Here is a 13,137-nt window from a genome sequence, read left to right as displayed (position 1 = left end):
GCGGGGGGGGCGGCAGTTTCCAGATCCCTTTTTGCCTGTAACTCTAAATGCTGTTCTCCACCCCAACCCTTCTCTAAACAGTCCATCAAGGTTAACCTGCTTTTATGGAGTTTCTGTGTGTGGCCTGCGCCTCCCGGTGCGTGGGGTTGTTTGGCTCTGGATGTGTATTCAGATCTGGCCTTTGAAAGGCTGCCTCTAGCATTCTGTGACTTTGGCAAGACACAAAGTGAAGGGACCGTCTTAGAAGCCTGAGCCCTTTTCCTTCTGGCCATCAGCAAGTGGGTGTGTCCATGCCTCTGCACAGCAGCTGTTGAACTGAAGACATGCAGAGCAGGCAAGGAACTTTCCCCAGCGCGTAGTTGAATTTGCATTGGCAAATCCACCCTGCTTTAAAAAATGGAGAGGATAAAAAAAGCAGTAATGTAAGCGAATCTCCTCAAACCTCCCAAACCCCTGTTAACTTTCTTTCTTTTTTAATGCAAACAGGGAGACGAGGGCTAGGAGGAAGGCGAGAGCTGGGTAGAAGTTGAAAAGTAAATCGAAGGACACAAAGGGGTGGCGCGGACGCCGGACCTGGCAGGCATGGGGGTGCGGGGCAGAGATGCCCACTTGCGCGCCTGCATTCCGGGCTCATTTCCTCCTCCAGGCTCTGCTCGCGGGTGACCTCGGGGTCAGCTAGCTGGGTCCCCTCCCCGCCCTGGAGCCGCGTCTGGCCCCGCGCCAGTCTCCCACCCCCGCCGCCCGCGCCGGTCCCGCCCCACGAGGCGACTTGCCTCTGCCCGCGGGTGGACGGTCCTGGGTGGGGCAGCTGCGCCTTTGGGACGGCCCCGCGGAGCAGAGTCCAGAGCGGGCGGCACCTGAGCCCCGCGGGGAAACCGAGGCCGGCTCCGCGCCACCGTCTGGAGACCCTGTGGGTCGCACCCTCCCACCCCAGATCGCCCGAGTCCTTTGCCAGAAACTCTCGGCGAAGTTCTACTCGGGGCGGAACCTGCGGCGCGCGGGACCAGCGCTTGAACTCCGCGGCGCGCTCCCGGGTCCACCTTGCGCCACCCCGAGCGCGGGCGGGGAGCGGCTGCCGGGAAACCCTATGAACTCTCCAGAAAGGGTGTGACGAAGGGTCCCGCGGGGCGCGGCCCGGCCTCCGGGTCCCCTCGGAGCAGCTCGGGGGCAGTAGAGCGGTGGAGCGGTAGAGGATGAGCCTGCGGTCTCTGGGGACCTCTGCGCGGTAATGCCAGCATGTAAGTCACCTCCAGCTTAGAGCCCTTCGGACCTCCATCAACTTCCCCTTCTTCCCTTCAGCTGGATTTCCTCAAGGGTGCCAAGTGCATTGACAGAAGAAACTGGCTTGTCCTCAGTGTGCCCCTCTGGCACGGGACACTGGGTTTTGCTACCAAGTTGTGATATGTGTGTTCCGCTTGCTTTCTTTTTTTCTCCCCCGGTGAGAGGTAAACCTCATTTTGGGGCGGTGTAAAACATAATAAAAAGGGCAGGTCTTCAAGAATGGGGGTTTTGATTCAAATTAAACACCGAGTAACCGGCAGTTGCGTGCAGGGCCCCGGCGGGGTCAGGTCCTGTGCTCTCCTGGATCTACACCTGGGGCCTAGGAGGGTACCGCCCTGCATGGAAGATGGTTTTGCGCTCAGTCACCTTGACTGTAGAAGTTCCTCTTAGATCTCTGAGGTATTTAAACGACGGGTAGCTTTTCCTTGCATCCCCTACCCTCGCGCCCCTTTCTTATACGAGCCCAGTTCTCAATGTACTTTATAGAGTAGAAATTAAATAAGGAACTCGATAGGGGCTTCCTACAGAAGTAGAGGTGTGGGGCAGAGGGTGAGATGCTGAGAAAAACCTAGTTGGTTTTAGTTTTGCTTCTATGAAATAGTCATCCACGTTGTGAGGTGACTCTGGGGGACCCGGTGGAAGGGTAGTCAGCGCACCGCCTGGCCTTCCAGAATGGAAAAAGAGAGCTTGTTCTCAGAAGGGCCACTTATTTTTGTGGCCAACTAAGCAGTGACTTTGTCTTGTAGTATGTAATTTTCTTTCTGGCGTTTTATTTATTCTTGGGCAGACACCTTGACAGGCATTTTACCCACTTCCACTAACTTGTTCAGGAATTCTAGAAGTTGATAGCTCTCTCACTCAGCTATGCTGTCCCGGCTTATCTTCACCTGACTTGCCTCCTTTGGAGTCGCACCTTGGGAAAAGACCTTCCCCTCTGTTCCTCTTTCCCCTTCCGAACCCTGTCCGCTCCCAGCCCCCAAACGCATTTTTAAAGTGGGACAGAGACCAGGCCAGCGCTCCTCAGCTCTGGTTTTGGTACTGCAGTGTAATGAATATCACTTATTTTTGTTAAAACTGCGTGTGAAATCATTCCACACCTGTGAGTTTTACACTTTTACTTATGCCGGTGGAGTGAACAGAAGGGTAACTTGTAAGAATTTGTTTTGGGTCGCAGCCAGTCTTTTACTATTAAGGCTTGTGCTCATATGCAGGCAACATACCTTCAATGAATCTGAGTTGTTTCCAACTTCAGTTCTTCTTGAAAATACTCTCTGGCTTTTTATAGCAGATATTTAAGCAGCTTTCTTTAAATCTCCCTGGGTATTGAGATTTCATGGGATAAACATCACATTAAGCACATAAAATACGAATGCTAGTCTTTTCAATAAAGAATGTGAAGCTGATCAGCCTGTCATATAAAACTTTTCCTTCTAATTCAGTTGAATCACATAATATGTTTGAATTTGGTGTGGTTAAAAATCATGTCTTTAAAGGGTGGAATCATGAAAATCTAGTCATCTAATGCTTTGTAATTTGATTTAAATTTCTTTATTGAACTCTTTTTGTTTGCTTGCTTTTTAAGACAGGGCTTCCTGTAACCCCAGTTGGCCTGGAACTTGCTATATAGACCAGGCTGGCTCTCAGAGAGAGCATCCTGCCTCTGCCTCCCAAGTGCTTGGATTAAAGGCCTGTGCCACCATGCCAGGCTTTACTGAACTCTTTTGATGGAGAGTTATCCCATGTCTTTCCAGATTATTAAGCATAATTTCTATGGAATGGTTTGAGATGCTATGGTCCTTTTCAGATCAAGGCAAGTTAGAATACATGGAAATAATACCAACCTTCCTAAGGTAAATATCCCACTATCTTGATGAAAAATGTTGACACAGGGAATATAAACTATATTATCTCTCAAATATTAATTTCAGCAGATACAGATAGACTAGTTAAGCTAGTTAGGTGTATACTCTGCCTGTTCCTTGTGGGGAACAAACCGATAGATTGTTACACTCAAGGTTTGAAATTATAGATGCTATAAATATATTTAGGAGTTGTGAGGACTGCATATTTTTCATGCTCTGAGAAATTTAACAGATTTAGCAGGACTTGCTGTCCTGGCTCTCAATCTGCATGAAGCTACTGTTCCATTTATGGCTTATATAAGTTACATGGGATCATGCTCTTCCCATGCCAGTGTGAATGGGCTATTGTCTGTTGGCTTATGGGAAACATTAAAAGCTGGGGTTTTACTGCCTCACTGGATGTATCACTCCAATTTCTGGAAATAATGATTTGAGAAAGATTTCGTTTATATATTAAAAATAAACTGACAATTGTCTTTAAACCCAGCCATGTTTGTAACTGCCCATATGTTGCCTAGAGTTTATGTTTCTGATGAGATGATTAGAAGCTTCTGGAGACTATTTAGTATTTAGACTAAATAGAAAAGCCTGTGTGGCACATATGCGTGGCAAACCCTCTTTCTACGTTCCTTTCAAGTTGAATGACATCATTGTATTATTTACATTGGATAACATTAAGATCACTGGTTGGCGGAAGATAATATTGAAAGGATTTGTCAATCCTGACTAAAACTTTCAGTAAAACTTGAGTGTGGTTACCTGAGGATCATTTTAATTTCCTTTATAAGCATTTCACAGAATGGAATTATTTGGAGTGCTTCAAAAAAAACAAGATTAATTTATTTAAAACAGAAAATATAATAAAAGTGTACGTGTTTAGGATAGAACTGGTAAAAAAAATCACAAATTAGTAAGAAAAATATTTATATTGCAATAGAAAATTATGTATTTGACTTGATCATGCCAAACCAAATAAAGGAAATCCACAAGAGACGCCTCTATCAGCTAACAGTGATCAAAGCGTGGATACACTTCAGTAAATTGTGAGTACATTTAACTTTCTTGGAAATAATTTTAAAGCTATAAAAGCTTCACATCTTAAGGGGGGGTGACTAGAGAGAAGGCTCAGCAGTTAAGCACATTTGCTGCTCTTCTAGAGGACTGGAGTTTAGTTCCCAGTACCCTATGTGACAGAGGGGGCTCCCAACCACCTGTAACTCCAGCTCCAGGGGATCCAATGCTCTCTTCTAGACTCTAAGAGCAGCTGCACACAGGTGCCCCCCATACATTTAAATAAAAATAAAATAAATCTTTGAAAAATACAAAGACAACCCTGTTTCTGTCTTCCAGAACCACCTACTGTAAACAGTGGTCTAATTTTTTTCATCATTCCCTACTTCCCCTACCCTGTAATATTTTTCCAGAATCTTCTAAAAGTAAGTGGCATGTATCAAGGCTTCAGAGTTTATTTTTTCCATCTGAAAATGTTGAGATACTTATAGTTTCAATTGCAGTTGTTTAAAAAGTATAGTAAGGTAAGATTCCCATATACATTTTGTCCAGTTCCATCCTTAGAACAATTTGCTCAACTATGGGTAAAAACCAGGATAGTAATACAATATCGCTTTCTCCAGCCTACTCTGGGAAAAAAGTTCAGATTGAGTAAGTTTGCTTAACACTGCGTGTTATGCCATCCTCTTAAAAACGTACAGTGGACACTAGTTTTGTGCTCTGAGAGATCCTGTTTAACCTGCCCGTTAATCTTTCAAACTTACCACAGTGATGGTCTTATCTGTTGGCTCACAATGACCTCTCTACCTGCAGTCGACTCTTTGTCCTTAAGCCAAGGGCATTCAGGAGACAGGTGGTTCCCAAACTGTGCCAATCAACTACAGTGGTATAGCACTGACTCCCACTTTGATTAGAAACAGGCGGTACCCCGCCCAAGCTATGCCAATCAGCTACACTGGTGTATCTGTGACCTCCCACTTTGACTGAAGCAGCAAAGAATATCAGGAAAGAGAACTAATAGAAGGTATCAGCATGGCTGCCCTGATCTAGCTTGTTCCTGGGTTCAGCTGCCTGTAGGTTCCTCAGACACTTCTTTTCTGTGTGTGTGTGTGTGTGTGTGTGTGTGTGTGTGTGTGCAAATTCTCAGGTTGACTTACGATACAAGCCAGTTATGCATGTTCTTGTTCAAATAAGGCAAGATTTACAAAGACCTGGAAAGCAAATGAGACTTTTGGAAGCAGGGGTGAACCCAGCTTAATGAAAGGCTTTGACTTTAGCAACAAGATAGCACTTTCTCGTTTTTTTGTGCATTGCCTACTCTCAGGAACATGATCTTTCACCAAAAGAAGAACCACTATTATAAACAGACTTGAATAGGCTAAATTGCTATTCTTTTTATTCTGGTAGAATTCAGGTATTCTCTCTGCCACTCCCAAACCCCACTGTAAAAAGATTTGCCATAGGAACATGGTTGAAATATAGACAAGGAAGTGAATTCTGACTATTGGTACTAGAAGCACTAATACCCTATGAATGCTTCCATTAATTTCAAATTTTCTTCACTCATTTCTATTTAAATTATGACTTTGGTGAAACCACTAGCAGCAGTGGAAAATGGCAGTTTGCTGTTGTTGCTTTTGAGATAGGGGCCACCTGCAGCCCCAGCTGCCTTGGAATTCACTATTTAGACCAGGCTAGCCTCAATCTCATAGAGCTATGCCTGTCTCCACTTCCCAAGTGCTGAAGTAAAAGGCATGCATGCTATACCTGGTGATGGCAGGTTTTTAAGTCATTTCACTCATGAATTTGGATGAAGTCATGTCTATGAGGGCTTATACCTCCATTTGAAGTAATCCCTGTAGAAAGGCTTTCTCTAAAGCTTTCTGAAAAAAGCCTCAAGCATATTGTATTTTGTAGTCTATACAGATTGAAAAGGGGAACAAGTTTGCCTAGAGATAACCTGATTCTCAAAAAGGACAGTTGGGGTTGGAAACCAGGTAACATAAAGGGTTTCTACCTGACCATTGATTATGTAACATGGATCTGTAGATTAGTCTATTATTTTCTTACCCATGAGATGAGTTCATAATGTAAAAAGATTCCTTTCAAATTTTATAAAGCTATGGCTCCATTTTACTTTAAAATGTTTCTGGGGACTGGAGAGATGGCCCCACTGTGAAGAGTGCTTACTGCTTTTTCAGAGGACCCGAGTTCAGATCCCAGCTTCCACATCAGATGACTCACAAGTGACTGTAACTCCAGCTGTATATTCTGCCAGCCTTCTAGGGCACTAGCATATATCACACACGCACCACACACACACACACACACACACACACACACACACACACATACACACACACACGCAAATAAATCTCTTAAAAATTGTTTCTGTTCTCATTGGTAGAACTCAGAGGTTACAATCAAGTCAATAAAAGACTGCTGAGCTGTAATCTCATTTAGAACCTTATAACCCTCTTTGAAAATTTCCGCTCTTATGAGAAAGTTGTTTAAATTTCAGAGATGTGTCTTTGCTAAGTGATCCCCTGAGAAGACCCACAGTGCTTTCCTTCCTCTGTTCTATTCTTAATTTATTTGTTTCTGTTCTTCAGTAAACATAAAGTGGGTGAAAGTTGGCTTGTCAAATGTTTTATGTTTGGTTAGACTTCTTACTGTGTTCTGGGTTCCCCTTCTGTCTGAAGTGATGAAGTCTTGAGCCCTGGAATGCATCAAGCCTTGATCTTCATTTCTAGATATTGCCTGATAGGATTGCAGGCAGCTTTGGTAAAACAACTTGAGGATTGGATATGGAATCTCTAAAGGTCAGAGCCTTTTATAGGAAAGGAGAAGTTGTATGTAAGATAAACAGTGTGGCATCCAGGCAGAGAAGCACGGTTCTTGGAACTGTTTTTGAGCATGTATGAACTTAAGAGAGGGGGCGTTATTCACATAGTGATAGGGGAAAATTGTCCTGTGTCACACAGAGTAAAAAACTGGGAGACTGATATCATTTTCTCTGTAAGGCTAGCTGCCAGCTCTGATCTCTAGTTTTGCTGGACCTCAGTTTCCTGTTCTGTGAAAATCATAAGCCACACATCATCTTTGGGCTTTCCAGTGTTTGCTCTAAATTTCTTTGAATGTATAGTTGTTCTTTTGTTTTAGAAGCATAGCCATTCATCCCCAGCATGAATGGGGGAACACCTCATTCATGCAGCTTCAATAGGAAATGGGTCCATTCTTCCAAATAATTGAACTTTCTTTATGACAGACTTTATAGCCTCCTCTTGTGAAAGTCCCTGCTGAATACAGTGAATGAGAGATAGCAGTTCTTTTGGTGGGTAATAGCTTATTTACAGAAGAGCAACAAGGCTCACAGTTGAAGGCGCCTATCCCCAAACCACACAGTTAATGGAGGAACAGCACATAAGCCTCGACCATTCCATACCCACATCATTATTATTATTACTAACTCAAACACACTTCTCTTAAGCAGTAGCTGTTTTTAGCTTCAAATATTTTGGATAGACATATTTGAAAACATGCCTCCCATACAAAATATGCTTTTCAGGTCTTAACCTTGTCCTAGTTTAGAAATTCCAGAAAGACAGCTGCCTATTGCTGGGTCTTGTATGTGGAGTTGTGGAGCACAACACTGTGATGTGAATTCCAGGCTACAGAAAATTTATGTATTATAGCAGACATAAGTAAACTGTTTCTTCTAGTTCCCAGGTGATCCCAGAAGTGACTATAAAGTCACTACATGGACGTTGATAAATGAGATTGGGCCTAATGTCCATTGTTGATAAGTCTTTTCCTTTGATCACGTGGTAGACAAACTAAATGGGCTCACATTAGAATGTCTGGGATGATAGTAATGATAAGAACAGCTGATATTGAACACTTGCTGAATATTAAGTACTGTCTTTTAAAAATATTATCTTATTTAATAATCTTGGTGGTGCTATAGGCTATGTACACCACTGCTCCTTATTTTAGAGATAATAGGCACAAGTGGTCAAGTCAGTTTCCTGAGTTGCACAGATCATAAGTAGCAAACACATCTTTGTCATTGTAATGCCTGTTTTCTTTGATACAACATTGTCTCTTTCAGTAAAATAAAGGTTCATAATATAGTCTTAAGGCAAGTAATGGCATCATTAGATGTCTGCTTTCCCATTTGAGTGTTTTCCTTTTTGTGTTCTTGCTTTCTGTTTAGTATTGTGAACTTTAAACGTTGGGCTTAAGAAAGGTATTACTGTGGCTGTAAAATATCCATTAGTTATTTTTCCTGTTAGAAAAAAAAATTACTCTCAAGTGCTAGTTATGGTTATACTGTCTCTGTGGGTGCTTTTTGGCAAAGATTTGGCAATTTCTTCCCACTGCATTAGCACCTGTTTGCCCTTCTCTCTCCAGAGTACCAGCCCTTTTGTGGCCCCTTGAAACAACTGATATTTTCCTGTTGTTCCCTTCAGGTGGGCCTCTTTTGATGGCACTGACTTATAGAATGTGTTGTAACCCAAACAGTATGGATCATCCCTTCTATAAAATTTTTTTTTCCATTTAAAAAAAGTTATTATTTTTTAACAAAGCATAGGGTAGGGGTTTATTTACAGAAGAGTGGGAGCCCCACATTTACAGCTATGCCATAAAGTCCACATTCAAATGCAGATCTTGTGACCTCCTGAGAACCCCACAAAATAGTGAGAGAGGTGCCCCTTGGTTCTCTCGAGAGGTGCCTCTTGGTGATATATATATATATATCCTTTGCCCCTCCCCTCACATGCAGCTAAGGTCACATCCTCCCTCCTAAATCTTTGTTAAATATATTTATCAGTTTAAAGATGACACTGCTGGCCCAGTGAGATGGTTTAGCAGTTAAAGGTGCTTGCTGCAAAGCTTGATGCTCCAAGAGTTTGATTCCTAGTACCTACATGATGGAAGAAGAGAAACAACTCCCACAACTTTTCCTCTGACCTCCACACACACTGGGGGCTTGTGTGTGTGCATATGCATACACACATACACACACAATAAATAAATGTAATTTTTAAATGAAGAAAGATAACACTGCCGTACACAAGGACTGAGAGTTTTCATAGCACCATCCATGCACCTGAGATTACTTACTAGTTTCTGAACTACTTGGTGATTACTATCCACTTAAAAATATTGATACTGTTACCTATAACAAATTCAGTATTATGGAATGTTAATTCTTCAGCATTTCATTTTAGGGGAAGAAGAGAGCTTGAGAAATTTAACTTAATTTTAAATATTCCCATTGGACAGCTAATGTTATCATATGAAAAAATTCTCTTCAAATCTTAGCTATTACAGGGGAGACTCATATAATTATTTACCTAGACTGGCACTGATATCTGGTGAGACTAAACAGATCGAAGGTGAAATTGTTTAGTTTTTGATAAATGATGCTTTTTTTCTCATAGTATCTGAATATTTACTCATCTTCATTTAGAAATTACATATTATGTATATTCTTACAAGGTAAGTACAACCAAGTGGAAAATAAAATAAATGAATGTGTGTTTGTATATGTCATGTGTGCGTGTGTGTGTATGTAGGTATGGGTAGTATATGTGTACCTGTGTTTGTGCACATATGTGTGCACATGAATGTGGAGGCCAGAAGTTGTCCTGTGTTTTTCTCAATCACTCTCCACCTTTTGTTTTGAAACCTGATCTCTCACTGAAGCTGAAGCTGGTCTGGCAGATCATCAAGCTCCGACGTCTCCTCCTGACTCCATCTCCCCAGTGTTGGGATCACAGGCATGTGCCCACATGTCTGGCTTTTTATATGGGTGCTGGAGCACTGAACTTGGATCCTTAGGCTTGCTCAGCAAGTACTTTACTGGCTCCTTAGACCCTGGATTTCTTTCTCTTTTGCTTTAAGGAGATGATTGAGTCCTCATTATCTTTGAAATTTCTTGGGACTTGGATCAGTGGTAGAACATTTGCCTTGTATACATGAAGCCCTGGATACCATCCCTAAAACAAGTTCTTTATTTGAAAACCAGACCAAAAAAGTTTCAATTTTTGGTCCCTACTGGAAATGCACACTCTGTACCATTTGTCCTAATGCTTTATTGAGTGATAGATGCCTGCCCTGACTGTAGTGTTCTGTCATTCATTGTAGGATGTTTGACTCAGGTGGAATGTGGTGCTGCCATTGGAAATGGAAGCCCAGCATCCTTCTGCTCCTAACTGCGTTATGCATCATTTGTAATCCTCACTCTGGTAAGACTCTTTCAAACCCCAGGTTTAATAGTGATTTCATTGTCTACTGTGGAAGTGTACAACTTACTGAAATTACTTTACCTTTCACCTGTTGCCCCCCACCCCACACACATATGCATATTTCTGTCCTAGGTTTTAGTTGGTTTCTGGACTCTATCTTCTCTTAATTCTGTGTGAAGAATGTCACTTCCATCAATGTTTTGTTTCCTAATGAGTTTAGTTCTTTAATAGCTGCAGTCTTCTCATTTTATTTGTTTATCTGGTTTATACTGAGTGACGGGTTGACTACATAACTGGCAAGGGAAAAGTAGCAGCTGTTTCTTCTGCTGTTGAATAAATGTACAGCCCTTAGTTTCTTTGCAGGTTTTCACATAATTATTTATGGAAAATAGAGACTTCGTTGTTTCCATTCACCCCGATTTTATATACTTTTGCAGTATGGATTTTGCAATTTTCAAAGCAGGAATTTGAAAATATACATTTTAGTTTACAGTTTATTCAGCTTACCTGATATGAAAAAGTTCATTTTGTTTACAGTGTTTTTTGGAATTTAAACATTTACTTTTTGTAATTGAGTTTTCCTGATCACTGAAATAGACTCATTTGGCTGTTGAAAAGTACATTTTCTATAAACAGCTAGTTATATAAGTAAATGAAGCAGACTGAGGAATGTGAATAATGTTTTAAAGGAAACTATCTCTTAATTTGCCTTTGTCACTGAACAAGTGGCATTTCTATTAAATCTACTCTTTCATACTTTATTTTTCTCTTGTTTTATTTATTTATTATATTTCCTTTTAGAATAAAACTGAAATGTCAAGCAATAAAATATTAAATTTTTATGTGATTATGACTTAAGATTTAATTAAGATTTATAAATTCCATATTTATATCTCTACAAAATACATTTAAGGAATCTTTGAAGCACATTATTCACTAAAATTGCTTAGTCATGAAACAAGATGCTCAGCTTGTATTCTATATATATATATAAAGCTTTTGTCCAAGTCACCAAGTACTTTGGAGTTTCAGCTACTTACTTGTAAAATCCCTGGCACTTGTTTAAAGTTTTCAAAACAAAACTGATCTTTGAGTGAATTCTTGTGTGTGTGTGTGTGTGTGTGTTATAATATCTTTATAAATTCAGTCTTTCTGTCCCTTAGTCACTGCCAAAAGAAGACAGACACTTGTAAAGAGATCTGAAAGCAAAACATAAATGGAATTTTTATGATGTATAGTGTTGAACTATTTCTTAACTTTCAAAGTGGTTCTTCAAGAACCAGTTGCATGATGTAAGATAAATTATGAGGTGAGAATTAGTTTAGGTCTATTTACTTTAATTTTTGTGAGGCCATGCATTTGTAAACTTTCAACATTTCTGCAAACCAGCATACCTCAAATTGGGACTTTGTATTTTATATGTCATCGTTTTAATTGATACATGCACACTCCTGAATTTATTCTTTTGAATAAATGAAACAAACATTTTAAAGTAAATTAAAGTAGGTCAACCAGGCTAGGACAGGACTCAAGTTTGAGAAGCTGAGGGGGTGGAACAGAATGTTAGAAGACTCACATCTCTGAGACAAGGCAGTCAGTTCAGTTTAAGCTATTCTCTCACCAAAAATGTTCATTCTTTTTTTTTTTTTTTAAGAATGTCTTGCATTGCCTAGGTCTCAGTGTACCTCAAATAAGGCTTTGTGACATGTAGTTTAATGCGCATGGAGTATTTGTATTTGCATCATTCTAACCATCACTCATTGGATGTGCCACTGCCACACACACAAATGCCTGAACTTCCCACACATTTTAGAGGTTATTAGGGATATTTTAATATAAAATTCATTGATGAAATTCTTTTTAAAAATTGTTTTTATTTATTATTTTTATTTTATGTGTATGCGTGGATTGCCTGCATGTAGGTAATGTGCACCCATGTTGTGCAATGCCCCCAGAGGTCAGAAGAGGCCATCGGATCTCCTGGGACTGGAGTTACCAACAGTTGTTAGCTGCCATGTGGGTGCTGGGATTCGAACCCAGGTCTTCTGCAAGAACAGCCAGTGTTCTTAATTGCTGAGCCATCTCTCCAGCCCTCATTGATGGAATTCTTTAAAAGAACTCACAAGTCATTTAAAGTGATTCAGATTACTTCTGGTCTTGTTATTTGTATGAAATCAAAGTTTAATACTGTGGTCTAAGAGAATATTTGGTGCTTAACTATAATATTTCTTTTGTGCATGTTTGGACTCCTATGCTTTCTTGTTACCACCACACAATCTCAGTCCAGGGCCACTTAATGGCATTTTGATGCCAGGGTCTCTAAATCTTCATCTTTAGTCTTGGCCTTTTCTTGGACCCTGCAAACACCTGTCTGATTGCTGATCCTCTTCTGTCCTTAGATGTATAACATACTCAGACTTTACTTGTCTAAACAATCATGTTTGGACTCCTATGCTTTCTTGTTACCACCACACAATCTCAGTCCAGGGCCACTTAATGGCATTTTGATGCCAGGGTCTCTAAATCTTCATCTTTAGTCTTGGCCTTTTCTTGGACCCTGCAAACACCTGTCTGATTGCTGATCCTCTTCTGTCCTTAGATGTATAACATACTCAGACTTTACTTGTCTAAACAATCTTGTTTCTCCTCTCTCTCTCTCTCTCTCTCTCTCTCTCTCTCTCTCTCTCTCCCTCTCTCTCTCTCCCCCCCCCCCCGTATATTAGGTTGTC

At 41.0% G+C, this 13,137-nt stretch overlaps 1 protein-coding gene across 3 annotated transcripts in view; it reads left to right on the top strand.

Annotated features, from left to right (window-relative positions):
• Positions 1-688: 688 nt before the first annotated feature.
• Adgrg6 (adhesion G protein-coupled receptor G6) overlaps positions 689-13,137 on the top strand; it is a 149,648-nt gene continuing 137,199 nt past the window's right edge. Inside the window, exons 1-2 of one of the 3 annotated variants that reach the window (XM_008829828.3) lie at positions 692-1,238; positions 10,308-10,408. In XM_008829828.3, the coding sequence (XP_008828050.2) occupies positions 1,237-1,238; positions 10,308-10,408 (103 nt within the window). In that variant the 5' untranslated portion in view covers positions 692-1,236. Of the gene's footprint in view, positions 1,239-10,307; positions 10,409-13,137 lie in introns of all 3 variants that reach the window. The other 2 variants (XM_017797326.2, XM_029561966.1) reach the window with 2 other exon arrangements.

This window comes from Nannospalax galili, unplaced genomic scaffold, assembly GCF_000622305.1.
Source record: "Nannospalax galili isolate Female #2095 unplaced genomic scaffold, S.galili_v1.0 scaffold154, whole genome shotgun sequence".
Lineage (NCBI taxonomy): Eukaryota > Metazoa > Chordata > Mammalia > Rodentia > Spalacidae > Nannospalax > Nannospalax galili.
This window is presented reverse-complemented; position numbering and strand designations above follow the sequence as displayed.